Genomic DNA, 27,347 nt, shown 5'->3' with positions numbered 1-27,347 from the left:
GGAGGTCCTGATCCACCATCACCCCCAGATTACGTACTGTGCTAGAAGGGGTAATAGGTGTGCCAGTAGGGGACAACTGAAAGATGGGTAAAACAGGCTGATCAGATCTTCTGGAAGAACACAGGACCACTTCCGTTTTAGAGCTGTTAAATTGTAACCAGTTCTCCTTAAGCCTCGTGGTGCTAGTTATACACTCGTGAAATCTTTCCAGGGAAATTGAATCATTGCCTTCATATCATCAAGCATGATAACAAGTGCTGTTTCAGTACTGTGCTTGGGCCGAAAGCCAAATTGCATCTCGTCAAGGAGCGAATACTGACAATGCGTTCCAGAATTTTAACAGGATATGGCAATAAAGAAATTGGCCGATAGTTGCCCACACACCTGGGGTAAAGCGTGGTATTTTTTAGAAGAGGGGTCACAACTGCTTCCTTCCAGTTTTTAGGGACCTCCCCTGTACTCAAAGATAGACCACAGATCTGTCGTAAATAGGGAAAGAGCTCAGCCCCATATTCCTTCCAAATTCTGTGGGGAAGGGGGTCCAGGGGACCCAGAGGTGATACCCCTGGCTAAGGTATCAAATGTGTCCTCGTCCGGAATGCAAAAGCAATTTAGAGTATGCTGGACGTGTTTTAAAATCGTAGGGTTGCTGGGCTTAGAGTCTGGTGATGGCAGCGAACACTGCTCAGCATTGGACAACTGAGGATCAGGTTTTTCCACCACTGTTGGTGGATCAAAATCCCTAACTATCTTATCGATTTCATCCTCCAGATAGGAAGCTAACTCATCGTATAAAGCTTGAGTAACTGGAATTTTGTTATTAGCACAGTCAGGTTTAGACAGACTCTTTACTAAACTGAATATACCTTTGGTGCTATTAGCTGCTAGCTAGTTTTCGCTATAGTGTTTTTGTACAGATTAAGTTGATCCTTAAAAGCATTTTTATCTGAATCACTATATCCTTTTCTCCAGGCTTTTTCGGCCACTTTCCAACCCATCCTGAGTGCTCACAATTCCTCGTTAAACCAGGGCGCTGAGGGTTTCTCTCTCTTTTTTAGCTTCTTTGCAGGAATATGCTTATCAAGCCTGTCTCGGATCTGCACACAGTGGAATTGGTAATTCCAGTCTACCAACCTACTGGGGTCCAGGCTGTCTAAGTCATTCCAATGCTAGGGATTTTTAAGCTTATTCAATGTGGCCCATTCTGTGCGCAGCCGATATTGCCTCTGATGATAAATTTTACAACACACATTAGGCAGAGTAAGCCTTAAAATTTACCAGACTATGATCAGTCCAGCACAGTGGTAGAACATCTGTGATTGTAGCCATGTTGGAATTAGCAAACAGTAGATCTAATATATGTCCACCCTGGTGCATAGGTTGCAGCACCAGCTGGGGCATATCGAAGCTTGCAAAAGCTTCCGACAATTCCTTAAACGCCTTGTCCAGCGGGCCATCAGTCTACAAGTTGAAATCACCCAGGATGATCAGTTTAGAGTGTGTCAAGGCCAGGTTACACTCCACATCAATCAGGGCAGAGCACTTAGAGTTAGGTCCTCCTGGGGATCTGTAGCAGAGCATACCGGTTAATAGATAACAGTGAGCTTCCTTTAAGGAAAACCCCAGGAGTTTGAACCCTTCGGCCTCATCTAATTCAAGAGGGGTGAAGTTCCATTTATACTTGAAGATTACTCCCACCCTCCTCCTCTCCCTGATATACGGGGTTTGTGAAAAACATTATACCCAGGAGGGCAAGCAAGTTCTATTTCAACTAAAGAATCAGTGCGGGTCCAGGTTTCTGAGATAAAAAGTACGTCCAGGTCGTGACATTCCAGCAGGATGTATATTTCCTGAAAATGTTTAACTAGAGACCTGGCATTCACAAGACCGCACATTACCTCAATCAGCGAGCCATCAGTACGCAAGGTCTGGTCCGCCTCCCTTCCAGCCTTAACCCCTACCTCGGACTTCTGCCCACCAAGCCTCATAAGTTGGTCCTTGGAGTAGCAAACACTAGCAGGGCGTGGGGGCTGGGAGAGCGGTCCGGCAGCATGACTGGCACTGTGCATGGTCGGTGCGCGGATGGGCGCAGACACGCTTGCCTCTGGCGCTCCTCCGGTGCACCATCGGCACGCCCGCTGCGCGCGCACGCTGTGTGCTTGCATGGGTCTCCCTTTACTAAGCCCAAAAACCCACAGTAGTCCAAAACTCCACCCACGTTTAATGTACTTTTGGATTTTTCCATAAAATAATTCTTTCCTTGAAACTAGTTCCATTAATTTTGATTTTTTTATATTTCCTTAAAATTGTCTTTCTATAAATTTGGTTTTCCATGATTTGGTTTCCTCCAATGTGGTTTCTCAGTTTTCGTTTTCTAGTAATTCACCCCCATCAGGTAAACTTCTGGGTTGTGGTTTATTTGAATACCTAGATATTTCACTGTGCTCTTCTCTCATATTAACGGGAATCCAGGTTGGTTCAGATAGAACATTCCTAATTAAGCCCAAATTATATTAAGACTAGATAGCTCACATGAACTATGAAGGATCTAATGATGACTGTTTGTTTTTATAAACAGTAGTATATCATTTGCCTAGAGTGACAGGATCACCCTTTAATTCCTGAAGCTTATCCTTCTATCTGTGAAATTGCCGCAGTTGCTGCTAATGGATCTACCACTAAGTCAAACAAAAGGCATAAAGAAGACATCCCTGGCTGGGATCGCATGTGATGTATATAGCGGTTCACACTAATCCATTCATAGTAAGTCTCCTAGTAGGATGTGACTAGAACAGTTTCAAATTTGACAAAAATTCTATCCCCATCCCCATATGCTACAACACTGTGAACAGAAGTGGCCATTCAATCAAATTGAATAGAATGCCATGGTGAAATTAGTAGAGTTTTCCCGTTTTATGTCACTTCCTCAGCCATCATCACCATGAGATGTGGTGCAAAGATATCTATGATTTATTTGTAAAACTCAGCCGGAATGTCATCGCTTCTAAGTGCTTTGCCCGATGGGAAGCCTTCCACTGCTTCTCCTCAATCAAGCCTGGAGCAGACAATAATTCCCTGTGCTCATTCTCTATCCGTGCTAGTGCTGTAGGTTCGAAGTCCTTTGGAATAGTATAATTATGTACAGAGTATTGAGTATTGTAAAGTTACGCATAAATGTCAGTAAAGGCTACTTCAGTAATTCTGTGCTGGTGTGTACCTGGTTTCCAGAGTCATCCTCATTGCCTCTATCTCGCAGGTACTCTTTTATCAGTCTTGCTAGGGTTCTTCTAGGTCTTTCACCCTCTCCATACATACTTGCTATGTCATATTTTACCAGACATTCAATCTCTTTTACAGGCTCTTCCCTGAACTCTAATAGTGTTTGCGTTATAGGTGCAAGCATGTTTGTCCCTTGCAATGCTGGTTGTATTAAGCTCTAGTTGGGATGAATGGTTCGGCATTGATTTAAGTAGTCTGTTGTGTTTTTCTAGGGTCTCACCTTGAAAGATTCACACCCCACCCCAGGGATGGACTCCTAGTCAGCATTATTTTTGAAGTACTCAGCAATAGCCTTTCTCAATCCTGTTCTAGTAGCCGGGCAAGTAGCCGGGCCTATATGGGGAATCTCATGTGCAGTTGTCCCTCCGACTGAGATCGTTGGTTTAACTTGAGCATGGGCCGACAGTGTTCTAGTCCTGGGTGCATAAGGTAAGTTCTATAGTTATTCATTAAAAGAGGTACTTCCGTGTCAGGAGGTCTGTAAAGTATAGATAGTCCTATGTTGGAAGGACTGTTCTCAGCGGATTATTGGACCCGTGCGTGGAAGCTCGAGTTTTATGCTGTGCTTGCAATGCATGCAGTCTGTACTCTCTGGAACATTTGTTTTCTATCACTGGCAAGCACTGCTTAGTCATGGGTGTCTGACGTGGCAAGTGCATTTGTCCTTTTCCATTGTTTCCGTCAGCCTATATATGAGATGCTCACACTTATAAGTGACATTTAGACGAAAACATTTAAAAAAGCTGCGGAAGACCCTGAGATATTATTTTTTTCTGAAATCACCCATGTGTGTGACATAAAAGGTATGAGCACCACACTGCCTGCATCTGTAGTGAGCACAGTGGCGGCCTTTCCAAGTAAAGGTAGAGTATGGAGACTGCAAGAACTCCCCCGATAGGCCTTCATCTCCTGCTCACATGGCACCAGGGCACCAGGACACCTTCCAGGGTTCACCTGCACAACAATAAACAGAGAGATTTGTATTGTTGCATCCAGGAAGTCTGTTTCTTCTTCCGACACTGGTTGACATTTCCCCCAGACTGCGCCTTGCGAGCTGAGAGCAGCCCACCCTTAGCAAACAGATACACAATCATGGATCCCAGCTCGACTTCTTAAAAGCTAATTTTCATTAGCAGAGACTCAGCAGGAAATGGGTTCTTCATAAATTCCGGGCTGTCTCTGTTCATAATAATTATTTTCTGTATACTCTCCATCATTACTGTAATTGTGATATTTGATAATATTTTTCTTATGTTCTGAACTAGTTTGACATCTAATAAAAGCTTCTATTGTACTAGTCCACATATATTCTGATTGTGCAGCCATAGGTGAAAGGCAAAGGGGGACATAGAAAAATAAGCATGCTCTCTCTGGCAGCTTTTGTATCTTCTTGATAGAGATCTTTTCCGAAGTAAGGGGGTCATTAAGATGGTGGACGGACTTCAGTCCGTCCACCATCGTCATGGGGATTGGGACCGGCCGCCTATAAGACGGCGGTCCCACAAGTGAAATCACAATGCAGCCACCACCAGGGCGGCCGTATATAGCACGTTTAACATTGCCGTGTGTGCTGTTGGCTGCAGCACCTGCCGCAATGTTATAAATACACTGTTTGCATTTTCCTGCACTAGGTGGCAGGAACCATAAGGTGCCTGCCATGTGGTGCAGGGAAATCTAGGGGGGCACCATAGGTGCCCCCCAAGTGCACAAACAATCAGCCCCTGCACAAGGGGGACCCGCAACAGGCCCCCCAAAGACAATCCATGCCAACCTTTCCATGGAGGGAGAACTGCCATGGAATGGCGGGCGGGATACAGCATCCTAATGTGATGGACCGTGCCTTCTAGGCACCGCCACCATCCTAGGAATGCGGGCGGGTCTGACAGGCAATTGTAACAATTGCCTTTGTTGGACCCCTGGCAGACGGGCTTTTTGCCCGCCAGCACACTGCCCGCATTACTTGGTACAGATTTTTTTTGTCTGCCATTTCACACATTTGATCAGTATAATACCTGCTCATACTCAATTTCATTATATTCGAGTCACATAAATAATTGGCATCAAATACATTTTCCAAGGAAATTTTTCAAGGACATTTTTTCACACAATTCATATGGTTTTTCATACAAGTACTGCGTTAGTCCTGTTTTTACTGCCATGAATGGAAGTATGTATACGGAAGTATAACATTGCTAGCTTCACAGTGAACAAGCCTTAACGGCGAAACGCATCGGTGAGTGACTTCTTGTTGCTGGAGTGTCCGGAGTACCTTTTCCTTGAAAGAAAGGGTTGGTTCTGGGAAACATCCTTTACAACGCAACTTTTACCACGCAGTGCTTTTACATTGCAACTTTTACAACGCAAACCATTACAACGCATTGCGCTGGGGGGCGCTCTAGGATAGGGAATAGATTTAATTTACTATCCAACACCTTCCCTACTATCCACGGGGACTGGAGTTGGAATAGTAAATTAAACTATTCACTATCCAACACCCAAAAGCGCTATGCGTTGTAATGGTATGCGTTGTAAAAACTGCAATGTAAAAGCATGCGTGGTAAAAGCATGCGTTGTAATGTCATACATCCGTTGGTTCTACATGTAAATATGTGTATATATGTGTATATATATATGATATCGGCAGACGAATATCACTTCATGTTTAATGAGCACCCAGTTCTTCCCTTTCTTTATTTATTACCAAAATCCACAAAAAAAGTTTTCCAATACCTGGACGCCCCATAATGTCAGCGATAAAGAGCATGACCGAACAGGTGGGGCAATACGTGGATTTTTATTTCCAGGATTTAGTAAGAACATTACCTTCCTTTGGGAAAGACACTGGGGATTTCTTAAATAAATTGAAGAACATCGCATGGACTGACAATATGATTCTCATGACTCAATATATAGAATCTCATTGTGCAAGGAGTTACAGATACGCCAGTATTTCTGACGTATCTGTAGGCGCAAAAGTGACGCATTGCTGGAGTGTGTCACAAAAGTGACGCAACTCCAGCAATGTGTCCTTTCACATGGGACAAGTCCCATGTGAAAGGGCCTGCTTCAGTCTTACGCCTACTGTGAGGCAGGCATAACATTTTGACGCATTTGAGTCCTAGAAGTGGCGCAGTGAAATCTCATAGATTTCACTGCGTCACATCCATGACCCTTTCTTGCGTCAATACGCCCCCCTTGCATACATTATACCTGGCGCAGGTATAATGTGGCGCAGGGGTTTACAAAGTGACGCATCTACCTAGATGCGTCATTTTGTAAATATGGCACAACAAGGCGCATTTTTTTCGCCACTGGTGCGGCACAAAAAGTGACGCACCGGCGGCGTAAAAGTGACGCACAGCCTCATAAATGAGGCCCTTGGTGTTTAGAAAATAACTACTTCTCATTTGGCAAGGATGTGTATAGGCAAATCCAGGGTGTTGCTATGGGGGCCTGCTTCTCCCGAAGCTACACGTGTTTACACGTGGGCTATTGGGAGGAGCAGGTCCTCAAGGTACAACATAAAGAAACTTTTGACAACAGGATTGGTTGCGTTACATCGATGATGTTTTTATTATTTGGAATGGAGATACTGATAGTAGAGAGGATTTCATCAAGACAATCAATGATAACAGGTTTAATCTACACTTTACATCACATATCAGTCCAACCATAATTGAATTTTTAGATGTGTTCATTTATGTCAATGACAATAAGTTAGTCACTACTGCTTTTAGAAAACCGACATCAGGGAATGCAACACTTCACGCAACCAGTGCACACCCCAAACACTTGATTGGCAGCATCCCTTAAGGAGAAATTCGAAGATTGAAACACATCTGCAGCACACCAGAAGATTTTGAAAGCTGCCAAAATGAAGCTCTATCTAGATTGAGGAGAACAGGTTACACAAACAAAGTACTAGCAGAGGCAGTATTGAAAGCTAGCAAGAGACCCAGGGAATCGCTCCTACCTCAGGAAATAGAAGAAGAAGGGTTAGACAATATATCAGAAGACCCACCTAGGCTCATCACAACATTCAGTCGTCAAGAAAGGAAAATTAGAGCTATAATTAACAAGAATTGGCCCATCATCTTGACAGACAATGTTCTCAGCAATAGACTGCCAGTGAAACCCACAACTACATTCAGGAAACCTCAATCTATGGGAGGGCAATTTTCAAGAAATAGTCCTGAGTCAGAGCATATGGAATCATGGTTGAAACCAAGAAAAGGTTTTTACAAATGCACAACTTGTCGTGCATGTAAGTTTGGAGTAAATACAATCAAGTACAGCACTCCATTCAGAGAAAATGAGTTAGACATTAAAGGCAATTACAACTGCCGCACTATATTTTAGAACTTGATAGCAAATTTCCAAATGGTCTTAATAACACAGAAGACAGACATGCACACTTTTTTTTAATAGATTTGAAGTCCGCATATTGATAACAAGTATGATCTATTGGATGTATCCAAGAGGTGTTGCATGCAATAAGATATACCTATCCCCACAGGCCAGTGGGGTTCAGGTCTACCATTCTAACAAGATTTTAACCGCTGTTATCAACAAGATTAACATTAGGACACTCATCCAATTTGCCTCAATTGTAATATTTTTAACTTATCATTTATTGGTACACTTTTTTCACTTATTTTTATAGTGACAGTTTGAATCTGGTAGTTTTCTTTTTTGTGTTTTAAGATTTAGAGGTATTTTTGCACTAGGCACTCTAAATTTTTGACAAACACAAAATATAATCATCAACATAGGAACTTGTACTATGTGTGACTTTGTGTACATATATGCATTAATTCTCTACTGTTGTATTTGTTTTTTAAAATTCAAACTAGAAGCATTAAGGCAGCTATATATAACAATGATTTTTTTTATACAGTGACAGTACCTGGCATAATGACTCAATCCATCTATGGCAGTAATTTGCACATATCTTGTCATAATTTGCACATTAGTTTTGCATTTATGCGGTAATTTGCACATGTGTTCGCATATTTTGCACATGATATAACGTGATTTACACAGGCAATATCCTTGGAGATTCAATGATTTTGTGTTATATTATGTACATTTTGCGTAATTTGCACGTTTCTTGCGTATTTTGCACAATTTCAGCATTTATGCGGTTATTTTCACATGTGGTTGCATACGTTGCACATGAAATTTTATGCGTGATTTGCACAGAAAATATCCCTGGAGATTCAATGATATCACCTTAAAATGTTTGCACTTTGCATAATTTGCACATTTTTGTTGAGTTATTTGCACAGTGTAAAAGCTTGCGTAATTTGCACATAACATGTCAGCGATATCGCATTTGGTACTGTATGTGTGCAGTATGCAACCATTTGCACACTCTATGGATTCAAACAAAGATCTTTTTTTTTTAACTTAGAAATTCATTGACAATACAAAGGTTAAAGGGACTTCATTGTAAGGTGAAAATCTCAGTTTAAACTTATAGGTTTTTATGAACAAAACCTCTGAACTTCAACAGATCTGGTTGTCTCAAGTAACTATAAATGGTATCTTAAAGAAACTATAACTCGAGCCCCGCCATGCACAGTGTTGTCATCAATGATGCAATTTTAAATGTTGCAGTCATGCTATTAATCATGTCATAGAACATATCACGACTAATAATGAGAGTTCATTAGTAGTGCATGGTGAGGGCACTTCTAACACAAAATGGTGTTTGAGAGAATTTTTAAAGATAGTTAGCGGAGTGATGGAGCACACCCCAGCTGGGAGAGACTTCTACTGCAGGTATACCAGTAAGCTGAAGGACTAGAGTCTGGAAGCTCCCACTATGCGGAGCAGCTACATGTAGTCTCAGGTAGCGGCGGCTCCTCGGCTATGGTGGAGGAACGTCGCCCCCCCCCGCCAGGAGCCTGAAACACAAAAAATAAGAAGGTCTATTATCGTTGTCTTTTTTTCTATCGCTGAGTTTTAGGGACGGGACTGAGTAGGGGACAGGCACAGAGGAGGTGTTTAGCACTGCTATTCAGTGTGCCTGGCGATCTGTCCCGCCGTTCCCGGCCGGCAAAACTGTCATGTGCACTGAAGCTCTCTCCAACCCAATTGCATTGCTGGGTTAGAGAGAGCAAGCACAGGCTCCATGTTTCACTGGAAGCGCAGATCATCAGCACTCAGGCCAATCCTGATGCTATTTTTATGCTGCCACCAGCAGCATGAGAGCAGCATCAGGATTGGCCGATGGAGCCTGTGCTTGCGGAGAAAAGGAGCCTGGAAGAGCACAATGCGGCGAGCCGGTGATGCGGCAGGTAAGTTCTCTTTTTTTTTGTTTATTTGTGTCATTAGTCCCCCGTTGTATCCCCTGTAGCCACCACCCTGCCTCACCACTCTTTTGATTTACCGGCCGCCACTGGTTTCAGAAAACCACAATATAATCTGGACTTTTCAGCTATGTGGAGATACTTTACAGTACCTAACAGGCAGTTATGATTGTATTCTTTGCACTGTTTGCTTATCACATCCTTGTACATTTCCTTAGGTCAGACAGCGCTGCACATTGCCATTGAGAGACGGAACATGTACCTGGTGCAACTCCTGATCCAGCACGGGGCAGACGTCCATGCTAAGGCAGATGGAGAGTTTTTCAGGCAGCTGAAAGGGAAACCAGGCTTTTATTTTGGTGAGGACTCAATGCAATCTACTGTTTTCATACACATACATTATATATGGTAGGAGCAGCACTGGACTACGAAGAGGAAAGGTGTTGAATTCTCTGTGCACGAGGCAGGCATGATTTAGTTGGATGATCCACTTCCAGGCGAGAGGGCACAGACTTATACTTTGGACACCGGCAGCGAGGGCTGTTTAAAGAATGCATTAAGTAATGCCCCCAGACATCACATATAACTCACCTTTTAACACTGTTGGTAAACACTACTTTATAACTTGTCTTGTGTTCTTTAAGACCAGTCAAACTTAGGTATACATTGTGAAGGTATATAGAGCTGGTTATGTTTAATTTGGTCTACATATAGCTATCCCACATTAAGCAGTGATCTAATAATGAAAACAAAACAAAAACTGAACAAAACTAAAAAAAAAAACAATTAATTAATGAATCTAGTTGCCACCTGTAAATGAGGAACCCCCCTTTACCTGATGTTTCATGTCTTTCAGACAAAATGCCCACCCTAAACCCTTTAAAATGGCCATCAGGCCTGGAGTGTGTTTGCAGCCTGTGACCAGCTGTGTCCTGGTGACACGGGCAAACAGTCTACAGACAGAGCCATCACAATGAGTGTCACTCTTAGGGCTGAGGGCGAATACGCCTGGGTACTGCCTTGGACTTTGGAGGCAATCACCACTTTTACCTCCGATTACATCAACATCAGCCCTCAGCCTGGATAGGCAGGTAGCACCAACCCTTCTTGCTTGCAGTCCAGACCACCTCAACAGAAATGACAGAAAACCTACACAAAATAGCTACATACAGTCGAGCATGTCCACTCTGGCTTGTGAGTAGATACAAATAGGACGTGAGCCACCAGTTAACTGGTGCCCAATCCTTTCCTGCACGCACACCCTGGAAGAAGTGGGAGGAGAAACACTCACCTAGACTTGCTATGTATGGAGTGGGCAAGCAGTGCAGGTAGCTCCTTACATTCAAAATATTTTGAAAAATTCATTTGTATAAAAATGTAAGAGACTGGATAATTATAAGAAAAGTAACTTTAAGCATTCATCCTTGAAGTATCCTGCTGGAAACGTTGTAGTGTTTAGGATTATGCTGTACCTACACTATACACTCACCCATCACAGGCGTCACCGGTCAGGTGACCCTGCTAATAAAAGAGACCTGGCGCACATGCACTGAGTGAATTCCAGCTGCCCTGTCTGTGTGGTCATTAGTGCTGCATTAGGGCCTGGGGTCCTAAACATTGCAAAGGCAATGAGGGGTCAGCCCCACGTTTGTGCTTGCTTCCGTCTCGCAGTTCGTCGAGTGTAGCCCACATGTAGGGCACCCTCTGCACCTACTGCCAGCGCAGCAGCTATTGAGAGCTGTGAAAGGATGAGAAGCGTCACAGCAAGCACCGGGCTTCAGGTCCCTTGCAGTAACAGGCATATCCCTATACGATATGCCAGCATTGGAATTGTATGTATGTAATAAGAATGTCTATCACACAAGTGTAAGTACAAGAATCTTATGATTCATTCGTCAGCAGTTCCTCACTGAGCTGCATGCACTTGTACCCAGCTTCGTTAATAAAGCTACAAGACAACTTCCTGCATTAAGTGTCATTTACTACATTTAAATTTGGCAACGAGCGGGCACCCAGCTTAAGGAAAAGAGATTCTACACTTATATCCTGACAGATTTACTATTCTCGGGAAGAAAGCGGCACGACGCTTAGTTGACAGCAAGTTTCTTTAATGCTAATCCAGTGTGTTTACGCTGCTAGCTTGCGCAACAAAAAGAATACGGAAATTTGGGACTGTGTTCGATCTGCTGGTGAAATTGTTAGTAAGTGTATTTCTTTGGTATTATATATATATATATATATTCCACAAAAAGTTGCCCTGAAGCATGAGACACCCACAACAGCGTTTTCAGATCTTTTACCACACCAACAGCTTCTCACAGCAGTGTCTCAGTCCCAAACATGTTTCAAGCTTCACAGCTCTTGTTCACTGGGGTCTCACTGCGGAGATATTTCTTGGTTTGGCGCCACGTTTGCAGCGCGTAATATATACAAATCGCCATGATGGGCGTGGCCAAGTTGCACTCTGGTCTTCGTAGTTGTTAGTCTGTAGTAGCTTGCACTCCTTAATTACATTTTTCGTATATAAGAAACTGGTTTCACATAAGTCTCAGGCCCCATCCAGAGAAATTAAATGTAGAGATTGGAAAACGTTCTCTCGACTGCACTCTTCTGGCGAATCGTTCCACTTGGACTCGCTTTTTGATGTAAACAAGGGTGCGGACGAAAACTATAATACCTTTTACACCAGTATTTCATCGGTCGTTGACTCACGTGCTCCTCTAAAGAATCGTATTCTTAGAGGCAGAGCCTCTGCTCCATGGTTCAACGATGCTCTTAAAACTGCTAAACTGGACTGTAAACAAGCAGAGCGGAAATGGAGACGCGACTACAAGGAACCCTTTAAAGAAATATGGAAAACAAAAATTCTTGCCTACAAAAGCCTCATTATTAGATCAAAAGCTGATTACTACTCCTCTCTGATTTGCAATTCCACCAATAATGCCAGGAGTATTTTTAACATCTTGAACAGCGTTACCAACCCAGACGCTTGCAAGAATGAGATTGTCCCGTCTCAAGATCTTTGTGACAATCTTGCCATATTCTTTAAAGAAAAAATTGATCTGATTCTTCAGGATTTGGACATCTCCACTGATGATGATCCCCCTCTGGAATCTAGACCCGCCCCATTGCCTAACCAGGCACCCAAGCCGGCTTTGACTCTGGAAAGCCCCTTGCTCAGCTTCCTACCACTTACCTTTGAAAGTTTTTCTAATATAGCGAGTGAGATTGTTTCCGGCTCTCCGTTGGACCCACTCCCCCCTAAAATTTGGAAGGAACTTGCTGTTGAGTTTTTTCCCTCCCTCCACCTCATCTGCAATCAATCTCTGACAACTGGTACTGTCCCTGCTCACTGGAAGCGTGCGCTCGTCTCTCCCCTTCTAAAAAAACCTTCACTAGATCCTGAGTGCTCAAAAAACTATCGTCCCATTTCACTGCTGCCTTTCCCTGCCAAGATAGTTGAGCGGGTGGTTAGTAACACTCTTTCCACCCACTTGGAACAACGTCTCCTTCTTGACGAGGATCAATTTGGCTTCCGGCCGGCCCATGGGACTGAAACTGCCCTCATCACCGCCATGGATGAACTTCAGAGGCGCGCAGACAGAAATCAGGCTTCCTTTTTGATCTTGCTTGATATGTCTGCCGCCTTTGACACAGTTAATCACAAGATCTTGCTAAGGCGGTTGTTTGAAGCAGGGGTGAGAGACTCAGCTTTGAGCTGGTTCCAGTCTTTTCTGCAGGGCAGGCAGCAGGCGGTTTCAATGCCTCCTTTTCAGTCACCTTTCTCCCCGGTCTTGCATGGTGTGCCTCAGGACTCTGCCATCAGTCCTATCCTTTTTAACATTTACCTTAGGCCACTAATTTCGCTTATTAAAGGTTTTGGCATTCGAATTGTTAATTATGCCGATGACACGCAGATGATCCTCTCCTTGGAAGGAGAGGAGTCCATCTCTGTGGAGGTCTTACACAACTGCCTCAGGAATACGGCCAGCTGGCTAAAGGCGAATTCGCTTCAGTTTAATGCCGGGAAAACTGAAGTGCTTTTTAGCGCTGGAACAAGGATCCCCGTCCGTTTCCCAACAATTTCTGGCCCCCGGAATCCGGCTCTATTGTCCGGCCATCGGACTCTGTCCGTAACCTGGGAGTTATGTTGAATCATGGGCTCAGTATGGATACCCATGTTCAGAAAACATAGGCCTGCTGTTTTGCCATTCTCCGCTCACTTAGGAAGGTTCTGCCCCTCTTACCATCCCACGCTCGTACCCAGGTGGTTAGATTTACCATCCTGAGCAGGTTGGACTATTGTAATGCCCTCCTGCTCGGGTCCCCTGAGTACCTACTGGACAGACTCCAAAGGGTTCAATCTGCGGCGGCGAGATTGGCGTTGGGACTGCCTAGGAGATCTCATGGTCCATCTGCCCTTGCAAAACTACATTGGCTTCCTCTTAGACAGAGGATCCAATTCAAAGCCCTTTGTATTGTGTTTAGGGCTCTTCACAGATGTGGCCCAGCTCCCCTTAGGTCCAAGTTCGTCTGGTACACTCCTTCCAGACACCTTCGTTCTTCGGATGCTAAACTGGTAGCTGTTCCCAGATTTAGGAAGGTCAGAGCTGGTGGCAGATCCTTTCAGGTGACTGCATCCAGACTCTGGAACACTCTCCCCATCGAGATTAGGGCCACTAATGAACTTTTGCAGTTTAGGAAAAAGGTAAAAACTTGGCTTTTCCCTGGCTAGCTTCGCTGGTCAGGCATACTCTGCTGTCTCTTTTCTACCTTGGTTTGGATTTTGTCAGCGCCAGGATGCCTGCAATGGTGACAGTCGCGCTCTATAAATTCTTAAAATAATAATAAATAAATTATTCCTCCGCTTTAACTTCTTTAATAGATTTGCTGAGTTGAAAAACAAGGTTTTCTTGCCAATATTAGCCAAGGAGCACGGTCCTCGCTGTTTCCCCCTTGATGCCGTTTTTCAACTTCCCACTTCCCATTTCATACACTTACTGTCGGAAAGAACCAACGGCATCAGGCAACTTCAAATATTAGCGCTGTCGTTCCGTGACTTTTAAGAACTCTGGCGCGTCTTCATTCTCATTCACCAGTATGTCACAAGTCTTCGCGGTAACTCCTCCATAAACAATGAAAGAGGACTACGCGTCACGACGCAGGAGCCATTTTGATTATTTTTTTTTTTGCTTCGCATTACCTTCGAAGTTCAACGCTGCTCCTTGATGATAGGACAAAGACCGTGATCGGGAGTAAACCGGTGTAATTTTTGGATTTCGCCCGTCAGTAAACAGTACCCTACGGTATTTATTTATGACTGAGTTTGTTGTTTGTAGGTACATTAACAAGGGCATGCAGCACTATTTACTTGCAGTTGACATAAAATATTGTGGCAGTCAGCTGTACTACCATTGCTGCATATTTTTTTTTACTTGAAGTTAAATAAGTAGATATTGTCTACTTTGCTATTTGACTTCTTTGACTACTGTTGTAGTCTTCTCGTGTTTTTTTTTCCATACATTTTCAACAAGGATTCTTTTTAGTTCCATTCCCGGTGAAATTTTCATCGTGTTCAAGAAGTATTTACTGAGTAGTAATAGTACTTTTTCGTGTGCTCATCTTACCTTTGTCAAGTCATGCCTACTACGCAGCCTCTACAAGAACAAACGCTGCAGGAGATGTCAATCTGTCAAATTTGCACATCTACTCTCCACAATAATTTTTGCCACCACCTGGCGAACCTGTAGTGGCGTGGTTGGACTGGAAGAAGTATTTTCTCAATTATATTGCGAACCTAGAAGATGACAGCGGACTCTTCTCCCCTGAGAGGAAAAAAAAGAATGTTGTTATATTCATTTCATTTCATTTCATTTCAATTATCTTTATTTCGACATATGGATGTCATAAAAGAAGTACAGTAAAATACAGCTTTAAAAAAGTTAAAACATCAATTACTATGAAAAGTTTAAAGAAGAAATGAGACACACATTTTCCAACATCCTAAATCAAGCGTGTCCCTTGAACTACCCCTTTGATACAACATAAGCCCGTTACCCTCTGCCAGGTTACACTGTTCGTAATAATACATTATTCCAGACTTTTCCTCCTGATTTTCCACATTGCAGCCAGGAATTATGTAACCCAAAGACAATACATGGCGACAGGTCCGTTTTTAATATTCGATATGATTGTTGGTGGTGCCTGATAGCCAGATTTTTGCAGATGGGAATTATCCACTTCTTCCTGGGAGTCATGTAGGAGGGGCAGAAGAAGACCATGTGTACATCCGACTCTATTTCAGCATCGCACACTGGGCAGTTTGCAGGGGCATCACGATACCATCGTGTTGTTAGACCTCTGAGCGGTAGGGAGTCATATCTCCATAGGAGATATAGCTTCCTAGATGCGCTCGGGATAATTGTATCCAAGACAGGCTCAAATTTATAGTTATCCTTTTGGTCAAGAAATGACATAGTTAATGGCCCTGTTTTGGGGTTAGATTGGCAATCAGACACATTTTTGTGGTAATATCTTTTCACCAATTCCCGCCGGGGTAACCCACTGCACGCTTCTGCAGGGTTCCTCCAAACTTGGGGGTAACCCAATCTGTCAAACTCTTGCCTAATATGTTTGAACCATGGGATATTCCATATATTTCGATACAAAAGGGGATGATGGACGGAGCGTTTGAGCAAATCAAACACTCACCCCCAGTCAACTGATCTGGGTTTAATCCATCACCATTCTTTAGCCCACTCAGCCACCCCATTTCAGACATGGCCATATGCAAATCAGTCTGACCCTGTGCCTCATGGGAACAGTCCAGCCCGAACTGCCAAGCCATGTCTTCCATGGACCGGAAACAAGCATCCTGGGACCGGTTTCGGATTCATAATCCTCATCAGCCAGGCTATCTTGAATCCAGATCAGTTGACTGGGGGTGAGTGTTTGATTTGTACAAACGCTCCGTTCATCATCCCCTTTTGTATCGCTTTGTTCGCCCTAAGTGTGGCAGGGTATGCTCAGACGTGAGTCCCTTGTTCACTTGGCCACTGGATTCAAGATAGCCTGGCTGATGAGGATTATGAATCCGAAACCGGTCCCAGGATGCTTGTTTCCGGTCCAGGGAAGACATGGCTTGGCAGTTCGGGCTGGACTGTTCCCACAAGGCACAGGGTCAGACTGATTTGCATATAGCCATGTCTGAACTGGGGTGACTGAGTGAACTAAAGAATGGTGATGGATTAAACCCAGATCAGTTGACTGGGGGTGAGTGTTTGATTTGTACAAATGCTCCGTCCATCATCCCCTTTTGTATCGCTATATTCCATATATTTGGCAGCTGTAGGAGTTCAGTCAATTCACTCCTATAACTGGCCAATTCAGGAGTCGCCCATAGTCGTCTCCAAAAGGCAAGAGGTTTTAGGCCTAGTTCCTCCTTTATTGATCTAAGGCCCAGATCTAATCTAATAGGGAGAAGGGGCGTGCCAGGTGGTAGAGATAACAGCTGCCTAATAAACTTGTTTTCGGTGGTGATAATGTCTGGGTGGCAGCAGTGTCCCCATAACTCGCCCCCGTAGATCACCGCACCCCGTGCCTGCAGCTTAAAAATTTCAAGAGGAGGAGATACTGGTTTAAAGGTGGTTTGTTTGAGGAGTTTAAAAATCCCGCCTATTTTTTGGGAGAGCTTTAGTTGGGATTTGGTCTGGTGGTGTACCCAAGTCATTTCCTCGTTCAGAGTTAGGCCCAGGTACTCAAATGTTGAGACTCTCTCCAGGCGAACACCTTCTATGATAGGGTTGGGACGAGACGCTCTCGGTGGGTTAAAAATCATGTACTTTGTTTTAGATTTGTTTATTTCCAGGCCCCTGTCATGGCAGAAGGCAACAAAGGCATCCAGGACTCTCTGTATACCCATTGGTGTCTTTGCGAGCAACAAGGTATCATCTGCGAACATGATCGCAGAGACACCTGCTCCCACCAGCCTAGGAGCGTCCCTATTTGGGACCCTGTTCAGGCAGTCAATCACCCCGTTTACGAAGAGGCAAAACAGGGTCGGTGCTAACACACAACCCTGCCTTACCCCCCTGCAAACGGGGAAGGCTGCCGACAGGGTCCCTTGCCTCCCACATCTTACCCTTGCAAACTTCTGCGAGTGGAGGCGAATTAGGATATTCAAGAGAGGCAGGGGTATGCCTAGATCCCTTAATACGCTCCAAAGTTTCCCCCGTGGGACCAGGTCGAATGCCGCACGGAGGTCAACAAAAACAGTATGCAGGGAGCCCCCCTTTATTTTGACCGTTTTCCAGAACAGCATCTTTAGTCTGAAGATCTGGTCGACGGTGGATACCTTCTTTCGGAAACCCGCCTGATAGACACTCAAAATTTTTGAATCTTCTACCCATTCTAAAAGGTGATCCAGGATCAGCCTTGAAAAGAGTTTCTGCGAAACATCTATAAGGCTGATAGGCCTATAATTCAGTGGTAAGAGAGGTGAGCCCTTCTTAAATATTGGCACCAACTCGGCCCCCAGCCAAGTAGTGGGAGGAGCCATTCCCCCTAGAATTGCATTGAAGATTTTCTGAAGGTAGGGGGCCCATATCTCGGGTTCCTGTTTGTATAAATCCCCCGGTACCTTGTCCAGGCCTGCCGCCTTACCCGTATGGAGATTTACTATAGCTGTTCTTACCTCAATCAAGGAGAAGGTGAGCTCTGGCCGATCACATTCCAGGGAATGTGCCTTAGAAGGTATAAGCCCCGAGTGATCGTTGGGTGCTTCCTTATAAAGGTTGGCAAAATGTTGTTCCCAAACCTCGGGTGAGATGTTCGGTGTCACTGCTTGATCAGGCTCCACCGAGCCTGTACTTACAATTTGCCAAAACTTACGGGCGTCTTTGACCGCCAAAGCTGAAGTTAGGTCGGCCCATTTGTCAGCTTCCCATTCCTCCCTGGCGTGTCGTGTAAGGTTCCTGTATATTTGCCTCCTTATTTTTATTAGGGGCCTGCTGGTGTTTTGTTTTAGCGCCTCTAGGAGCTCCCTTTTTGCCTGTCTGCACGCCTTATTGTACCAGGATGGCTTCCTGTAATGCCCAACCTTTGTTACACCAACGGGATTTAGGGTTTCTTTTATGGCACTAACTAATGCTTTATGTAAGTTGCCTAGTTTTAAATGGAAGTCGCCCGGGGGGTGCTCCGGGGCCAGTGCGGCAACGCCCTCAAGTACCGGTAATATTTGGGTATACATTTTGGCCATTTCGATTGAGTTTTTGGCCAGCTTGTCCCATCTAATCCTACGTCTGTTACTGTACAGTGTAGCTGTGTTTAAGTTGTCACATTCAGGTAGAAGCACCTCACCAGCACCGGGGATCCTGAGGACTAACGTCAGTGGGTCATGATCGCTCTCCTCCCTCTGTGTGATCTTAAAGTCTGCAATTCTTTTCCACTCCCTACATTCAATAAACATGTAGTCTAGGCGTGCCCTCCTTCCTAACTGGGAAAAAGTAAAGGCGGGTGGCACATCTGACTTCACGCGCCCATTGCATGCCCTTATCGAGTGGGTCAATGTTAAAGTTGTAATCTGTAGGGCTAATGGGGACCATACTCTCGCAACAGGACCAGCTACTTGAGGGATTCCCCAGACATCGTCCTCTTCCTGATTTACTGCGTCTAGCAAACCAGCCAGAGGTTCAAACTGGGAATTAAGATCACCTCCTACCACATACATAACTCTCTCCGGAAAGTGGGTTAGAAAGGTGGACAGTTCATCAATTGTTTTTGAATTGACCGAAACACTAACTGGCCTAGAATAAACATTAATAACTCCCAATCTTAAACCATTCGGCCACTCTAAAACCAGGCACTGGACGTCTTCTGAAAATGTCTCCAGGGATTTAACACTGCAACCCAAGTGTGTTGCCACCCAAATTGTTAACCCCCCCCGAAGGGCGGCCTTTTCCTGCCCATTTAGCGGCAACTGAAAATGACGCAAATCCCATACGATGTTGCTCCTCCCGTGCCCATGTTTCTTGGAACATACATATGTCGGCCTGATCGATGAATGCGCCCCAGTCTGGGCAAACTAGTTTATTGCAGAGACCCGCTATGTTCCATGAGAGTATTTTAAGTAACTTACAGTCAGTTGACGCCCTACGTAGGGGCTTAGGGGAATGAATTGTAAAAGTATTCTCCTGACTGTTAGGCACAGGGATGACTAGAGGGTCTATTGTGCTTATCGCCTCCAGTTCGAACTCTAAAGTTATTTTAGAATTCGAATGGGCTGCCCCGGAGCTCCTCTCCTTTCCATGGTCTTGAATCAGTCAGTCTACCTCTTCAAGACAGGTGTACCTATTGGGGTGCATGTAATTTATTTGCATTGGGAATTGGTGTCTTGGGGGCCTATACCTTGTCCCATCAATGGCAAAGCCCACCCTAGTCCAACCTTCATCGACCCCCCAATGCCCACTATTGCTCTTTTTTGGCGGGTAGAAAAAGGAAAGCGGTAACAGTTGGATGCTAGTGGTTCCCGAGCCCCCTAGCCAATTGGTGATATGTTGGACGATCTCGGAGCTCTTAAAGGTAACCAAGATGCAATCCCCCTTAATCTCCTTGCTAACTTGCCCCACCCATGGGACCCGCCTGACCATTAAAATATCCCCCCTCAGATTTGGTGGCAATGGTCTATGAATGTTCAGCCAACTAATCACCTTATTTCTGAGGGAATCAAATGGTTCCGTCATGTTGGTGGTAAGTTCTGAAACTCCAGCCAGAATTGCAGTATAGGCAGCAACTTCAGGCGGGAGGTTAACTGTATGTGATTTAATCGGGGGCGGAACATTTTGTACATTTGGGACATTTGCCTTTCTCTGAGTTCTTCCTTGCCTTGGGGGGGTGGTGGGTGGTGGCAATTTAGATTTCCGCACTTGTGGTACAGGGGGGGTTTGTCTTAGTAGTGGGATTGGTACAGAGGTAGGAGGAATAGGAATGGAGGGAGGATGGGCTGGGGGAGCAGTTAATGATGTGGGTGCGATAGAAGTGCCTATTGATAGGGCAGCCCCGGGGTTTGCCACTGAAATTGCTAGGGGATCTGGTACACAGGAACTAGTCCCCTGAGCTTTTAGATCATCCTTCATATCCCCCATAATTATCTCAATTGCTAATAGCCGATTATCAATACAGTCAAGTCTCCTAGTCAGAGGTTCTAAAAGTCTCTCCATTACATTAGTAATAAGTGATATAGAGGGATCACCTTCTGCCCTCGAATTTTCAGCGAAGACAAGTGGGACCCCTGTCCCTGATAGCGACAGTTGGGTATGACGTAGTGGGGACATAGAAACATTGGCAGTTAAATGAGGGGATTGTTCCCGTTCCATTGAGTCAGGAGTTACTGCTAGATTATTAGGCGCTTTATCAGTTCTTGCCCTTTTCGCCCCCTTAGATTGTCTGAATATTTTCCGTTTTGGAACAGCTCCTTCTTTAGTGCCCCTTACTTGTCTTGAAATCAAATCAGACCCTGTTCGTGTGGGTGAAACTGATTTGGGTGATAGGATCGAGGTGGTGCCAGTTGCGGAGAGATGGGAATCGCGCTGGGAGTGTGAAGAGGACCTAAGCTGTAAAAAAACAGACTCAATAGTTTGGTCTATGCTATCCAGTAGCGATAGATGGGTGGCCTCCAGTGATTCCTGGGATGGAGTAGTTAAAGTTAATGATGTAGAGAGGCTTGTAATTTCAGTGTCGCTAGTTAACTGTGCTTCCAGGGTAGTCATAACGTTACTTGCGGTACAATTAGTTTTGACCAAGAAATTATCCAAAGTACCTTTAGTCTTAGCAGCCACCGCCATTGCTTTGCTCCGGGTCTCCCTAGTGGCCATAGTAGAGGATTCCTAGGTTACAGGGGGACCAGCAGGGCAGCTTAATCCGAGTAGTTTATCCCGCAAGATATTGCACAGATGGGTGGCCTGGTCCGGTCTCTCCTGGGCTCGAACGGGCTAAAACGGGCCCGCCCTTGGCCCGGGCTTCGCCCGGCGTCGCTCCCGCGCTGCGGGGCACAACAACCAAGATATAGGGGTGGGTACGGGCTGTGGGCGGAGCAACAGGGAGAGCGGACCAGAAGATGGCTGTCGGTCAGGCAGGGACTCCTGGGAGATGGAGTCCCTGCAACGCTCGCAGCCCTGTTGCGTGCCTCCACCATGGTCCAGCAGTTCACAGCTCCCTCGAGGCGTCCGGCTGCCTCTGTCCTAATAGGCGAGGTCCGGTGAAGCAAAAGATGCAATTATCGTCCCACCGGCAATGACTCCCCACAGAGCAGAGTCTTCGATAGGTCCTGAAGGATTGCGCATATTTAATGAATTACATAAGCACGAGAGAACTGAAGGGAATTTAAATGTGTTTAAAATGGCTATCATGGATCTTGATGACCATTTCTCTCCCTCAGTTTGTATTGCAGTCACTAGACACTCTTTCTTTCACAGGAAGCAGGAAAAACACAAGTCAATAGATGAATATGTGTCGGCATTAAAAAAATTAGCGAGTAAGTGTAGGTTTGCACAACTACATGACGAGTTCATACGTGATCAGGTGGTCATGTACACTAAGAATAAGAACTTACAGGATAAGTTGTGGGTGGAAGCCAAAGGATGTTTAAAGGATATCATTGCAATGGTAAAAAAGTAGAACTCTCTGAACGTTGTGCAAAAGCTACACTTTCGCAAGATAAAAAGAGTTCAGAAGTAATTGTAGGGAAGGTCGTTGAAGAGAAGTCATCGTACAAAAACTACAGAGGTGCGAAGATTGATATCAGAAAATCAGATAATGCTGATAGAAGAAAGTCAGATAGTACAGAACAAAATAAATTTAGTAATTTGATTTGTTATAGATGTGGTAGTTACTCACACTCAGCAGCATATGAGAAATGTCCTTCTAAATCTGCAAAGTGTTTGGAATATGGCTTAATTGGGCATTTTTCTAGGGTTTGCAGACACAAACCTAAATAAAATTCTAAAGGAAAAGATGCCTGTTTACAAGAAGGAGAGGATGAAAGTTCCTCAAGCTCTAGTGATAATGAGGTACAGATTAATTGTGTTCAGAAGAAGATAGTGGTACTAAATATCACTGGTAGTTCCCCTTCAAAACCTTTGTGTCATGACTCTCTTGGAGGTATCACAGTCTAATTAGCTGCAGATTCAGGGTCCCCCTTTACTATAGTTTCACAAGATGTATGGAAAAATCATTTTATCAATATTATCGGAGAATGGTTAGAACCTAATGACGTTTCTGCTGAGAGTTTCACAGGAGAAAAAATCGACATGTTAGGTTTTAGAACCTTAATTTTCCATTTTAAGGAGAGACAATCTGTTGGGAAATTGTACATAGCTAAGGAAGGATCATCAGTGTTGGGGTAGTAAAACCAAAAGCTATTAGATATCATTCTGGATCCGAACGGTAAGGAGCAGGTTTTAGTGTTGTGTGATGGGGAAGACACTAAGAAATGGGTTCTACAAGAGTTTCGGAAGTGTTTTTGCGAAGGGTATGGGAAAACTAAATGGTTTTACCCATCAAATGTGTTTAAAGGAGGGAGCGATTCCTGAAATACATAAACAAGAAATATTCCTTTATAGTTAGGGAGGAAGTTAAAGGGGAGTTAGAGAAAATGCTAACTAATAACGTCATTGAACCTGTAGAAGCAGCCGAATGGGTTTCTCCATTGGTCGTAAATCCAATGGAAAGGCCAGTTTGTGTGTGGACTTAAGGTATCTTAATAACAATATATTGGTTGACCAGTTTCCACTCCCCAGGATTGATGAAATGTTATCTATGACACGCAATGCTAAATGGTTTTCCACTTTGGACCTCTCTGCTGCGCATCACCAAGTGGTGTTGGAAAAGGGAAGCAGACAGTTCACCACGTTCTGCTCACCATTTGGTTGTTACCGATTTAAACGAATGCCTTTTGGTTTGGCATCAGCCGCTGCTGTATTTCAGAGGCTAATGTCAAACTTATTCAGTCACATTCGTGAGGTCGTATTCTTTCAGGATGACATTCTGATAATGGGGAAGGACAAGTTACAGCATGATGCCATCCTGAGAGAGGTTTTGTCCATTCTTGAAGACAATGGGTTGATTGCTGAAGGCAGCAAATGCAAATTTGCAGAAACATCAGTTACATACTTGGGCCACGAAATTGGTGGAACTGGCATTAAACCTAAGAGCAATTTCGTGGAAGCCATACTCAATCCCCTTCTCCCAAATTAAAGGACAAACTTCGATCTTTTCTTGGTTTGGCAGAATTTTATTCAAAGTTTGTCAACAACTTCTCACAAAAAACATATGAGATGCGTTTGCTAATGAAAAACAAGGCTGCATTTGCGTGGATTGACGCTTGTCAGTTGTCATTCAATAGCATCAAGGAAGCCATTGCCTATGCACCTACATTACAAGGATTTGATCCACATGCAAATACAGTTGTAACTACTGATATCAGTGGAACTGGTTTGGAGGGTGTTTTGTCCCAAATTTCTGAGCAGGGCAAAGAAGTTGTCATAGCATTTGCATCACGTTCTCTTTCTCCACCAGAAGAGAAATATTCAGTGATAGAACGAGAGGCGTTGGCGTGTGTGTGGGCCATGGAGCATCTTAGGAAATTTATATGGGGAAAAAATGTGTTTTGCATCCTGACCATAAACCGTTGACGAAACTACTGAGGGTCTTTCGAGAAAAAAGAATTGCTAGGATGTCTATGAGACTTCAAGACTTTGTTTACAAGGTGCAATATGTCCCTGGAGCAAAAAATGTTATTGCCGATTTTCTCAGTAGATTGTCCTTACCTTTGAAGGAAATTGACCCTGATCCCTGGTGTGAGTTTTTAGTTGCTGGGGTGTTTAGCGACACCGCTGGGCTATGTAAGAGTGATTGGGAAGAAGAATATAAGAAGGATGACATTTTGTTAACAGTCAAAAACGAGTGCAAACTCAATGCTGAGTTAAGAGCATTCTGGCAGGTACGGGACAAATTAAGTTTAGATGGTGATTTTGTTTGTAGAGGAGAAAAAATTGTACCGCCTAAAGGCATGCGAACAAGGATTGTATTGATAGGCCATGAGGGACATCCTGGAGTTTCTGGTAATAAGAGAAATATTAAGGTATTGTATTGGTGGCCAAGAATTGACTTAGACATAGAAAGATGTACGTGCATGTGTTAGTTGTGAAAGTTCAGATAAAACACAAAAGACACTCAACCCTCCCATGTCATCACTTAGTCCAAATTTACCATGGGAAAAACGTTGCTTTAGATATTATGGGACCTATAGTCTGGCAAGATGATGTTACTGAGTATATTTTAGTACTTATTGATCTGTTTTCAAGGTGGCTTGAGATTGATGTTGTCACTAAAGTAGATACTAAGAGTGTTCTTAGTTTCTTAGAAAAATGTTTTTTAAGAGAGGGTTTTCTGGCTTCCATATTGACTGACAATGGAGTTCAATTTAAATCAAATTTGATGAATAAGTTCATGGATAATACTGGTATTGAACAGAAGTTTACTGTTTTGTATCATCCTAGGGGTAATTCTGTAGTTGAGAGAGCTTTTAAAAGGTGTTTTACAGTTAGCAAAAAAAGGAAATAAGAATTGGGATGATGAACTCAACAAGCTGATTTGGTCATATAGAATTACTGTCCATGATACAGTTGGAGAGAGTCCGTTTGGATTAATGCGTGGAAGGTTTCCTCATTGCAAAATTAATCCCGGATGGCTAGGTAGAAGTAGAAAGTACGCATGGGATTGTGAACAAGTTAAGGAATCCTTAATCAACTCTCAATGCAAAAATAAACTTTATTTTGATGCCAAACATGGCACCAAAGAAGTGTGTGTGAAGGTTGGACAAAGTGTCAGAGTTAAAAGTGGAAAAAAACAAGGGAAGCTACAATCTAAGTTTTCTGATCCGAGGATTGTTACTAAAAGTTGAACTTGATGATGGTAGTGTTCATCACATGAGTCATACTGCCATTTCTTGGGATACAATGGTTAATAAAAAGACGTGTTTTGGATGGGAAAAGGGATTATTGGTGGAAAGGGGGAAAAAGTGATTATGAACTTTGCGTCTAGAGTTCAGGTTCTTAATTCTCATTTATTAGATTTTCCATGGGTTACGCAAAGATCAGACGTTGGTGTGAGTTGTGAAGTTTCTCAGGAGAAAGGGAGTAGGGGAAGTCAGCTGGGTTTTTATTCTTAATAGATTGAATCTCATAATCGTGTGACTGCTGTGGAATCAGGTTTGCTGAGTGGGGTCGTGACTAAAGACAACAATGTGGAAAACAAATCCAGCAAATTTGGAAGACGTATTATTACTCCAAAGAAATTTGAGGAGTTTGTTCGTTTTTGAAATTTCCTTTCTTTTTGTGTTATATTTTATTTGTATTATTTTATTTTATTAAGAAGGGAGATGTGTAGTAATAGGCATATCCCTTTAAGAGATGCCATGTATTAGAATTGTATGTATGTAATAAGAATGTCTATCACACAACTGTAAGTACAAGAATGTTATGATTAATTCGTCAGCAGTTCCTCACTGAGCTGCATGCACTTGTACCTTTTTTTTTTGAAAATGTGTTTATTTGCATATCAAGTAGAGCATCAATGTGTTACAGTCTACATAAAACGACAATCACATAAGGGCATGCTCCTCGCTGTACAGTAATAACAATCGTGATGTAAATTTTCCATTTTGTTGCATTGTAATTAACTCAACAGAACCCCCATAAATCTTCCACCCACCACCCCTGGTATACCCACCCATGGCACTCTCATTTGTAATTGCAGTTATCAAGTGGTATTTGGCTGCTCCCATACATAGCTCCTTCCTATTACATTGTCCCTTACAATCAGCCAGAGGTACAAACAACAAAAAGCATGGGTTCCCGGTTAACATGGTTCAAAGTGCACCCGTTAATATCGAGGCAAGTTATGATGTAGTGAGGGTAGTTCACAGTTCAAGCATTAGAGAGCGAGACAACAGAACCCTCCTCCCCGTCCAATTCAAAGGTTCCCAGTATGGTGAACCAGTCCAGCGATATCAGTGTCTTCCTATGGCCCCTGCGTTCCTCTCGCTGCAGTGCCTCACCCTCCGCTTTGCCCCACCGTATAACTTCCGCTCTCCATATGTCAGGTTCTGGTGGTTTGGGTGATTTCCACCGCATGGTTATCACGCGTTTCGCAAGTAGCATGGCCATATCAGTGAAGCGTGTCGACACACTACGTTTACGCGCGCCCAGCCCTAGTATTGTGTGTTCTAGGGTGCGGGGTAATAAGGAAGTTCCTGCTTTGGCAAGTATGTCATGTACGTTCGTCCAATAATAGCCCAATTTCGGGCAGTCCCATAGCATGTGTATTAATGTGGCGTCATCAGCTCTGCATCTGGGGCAGGTATCATCAGCGTCAGGGAACATAGCATGTATACGGCGTGGCGTGAGGTAAGCCCGGTGCAGGACCATCAGTTGAATGAACTTGAACTTCGGGCTTCTGGCCACTCTTTTGGGAAATTGCAGGATTCGCTCCCATTCCTTCTCCTCAAGTGGTCGTCCTATGTCGCCTCCCACTTGCCCTTAAGGGGTGTTAAGGGGATCGCTCTCCCGGTTCTGATACCTGCAGTAAGCCATCTGGTTAGGTGGCTTCCCGCTCCCATGAGGTATTCCATCGACAGTAGTGGGTTTGTGGGTGGCTCTCCGCCCTCTCCCGCCCATTTCTCCGCCACATAGTGACGTA

The 27,347-nt window shown here is 44.0% G+C and overlaps 1 protein-coding gene across 1 annotated transcript in view; it reads left to right on the top strand.

Moving 5' to 3' along the window:
- TRPV1 (transient receptor potential cation channel subfamily V member 1) overlaps window positions 1-27,347 on the top strand; it is a 544,023-nt gene that overhangs the window by 164,996 nt on the left and 351,680 nt on the right. Inside the window, exon 5 of the mRNA XM_078679941.1 lies at window positions 9,812-9,952. Within this exon, the coding sequence (XP_078536067.1) occupies window positions 9,812-9,952 (141 nt within the window). The remainder of the gene's footprint in view (window positions 1-9,811; window positions 9,953-27,347) is intronic.

The sequence above is a fragment of the Lissotriton helveticus genome, chromosome 3_1 (genome assembly GCF_964261635.1).
Source record: "Lissotriton helveticus chromosome 3_1, aLisHel1.1, whole genome shotgun sequence".
Classification (NCBI taxonomy): domain Eukaryota; kingdom Metazoa; phylum Chordata; class Amphibia; order Caudata; family Salamandridae; genus Lissotriton; species Lissotriton helveticus.
The sequence above is the reverse complement of the archived record's forward strand: the minus strand, read 5'-3'. Positions and strand labels throughout refer to the sequence as shown.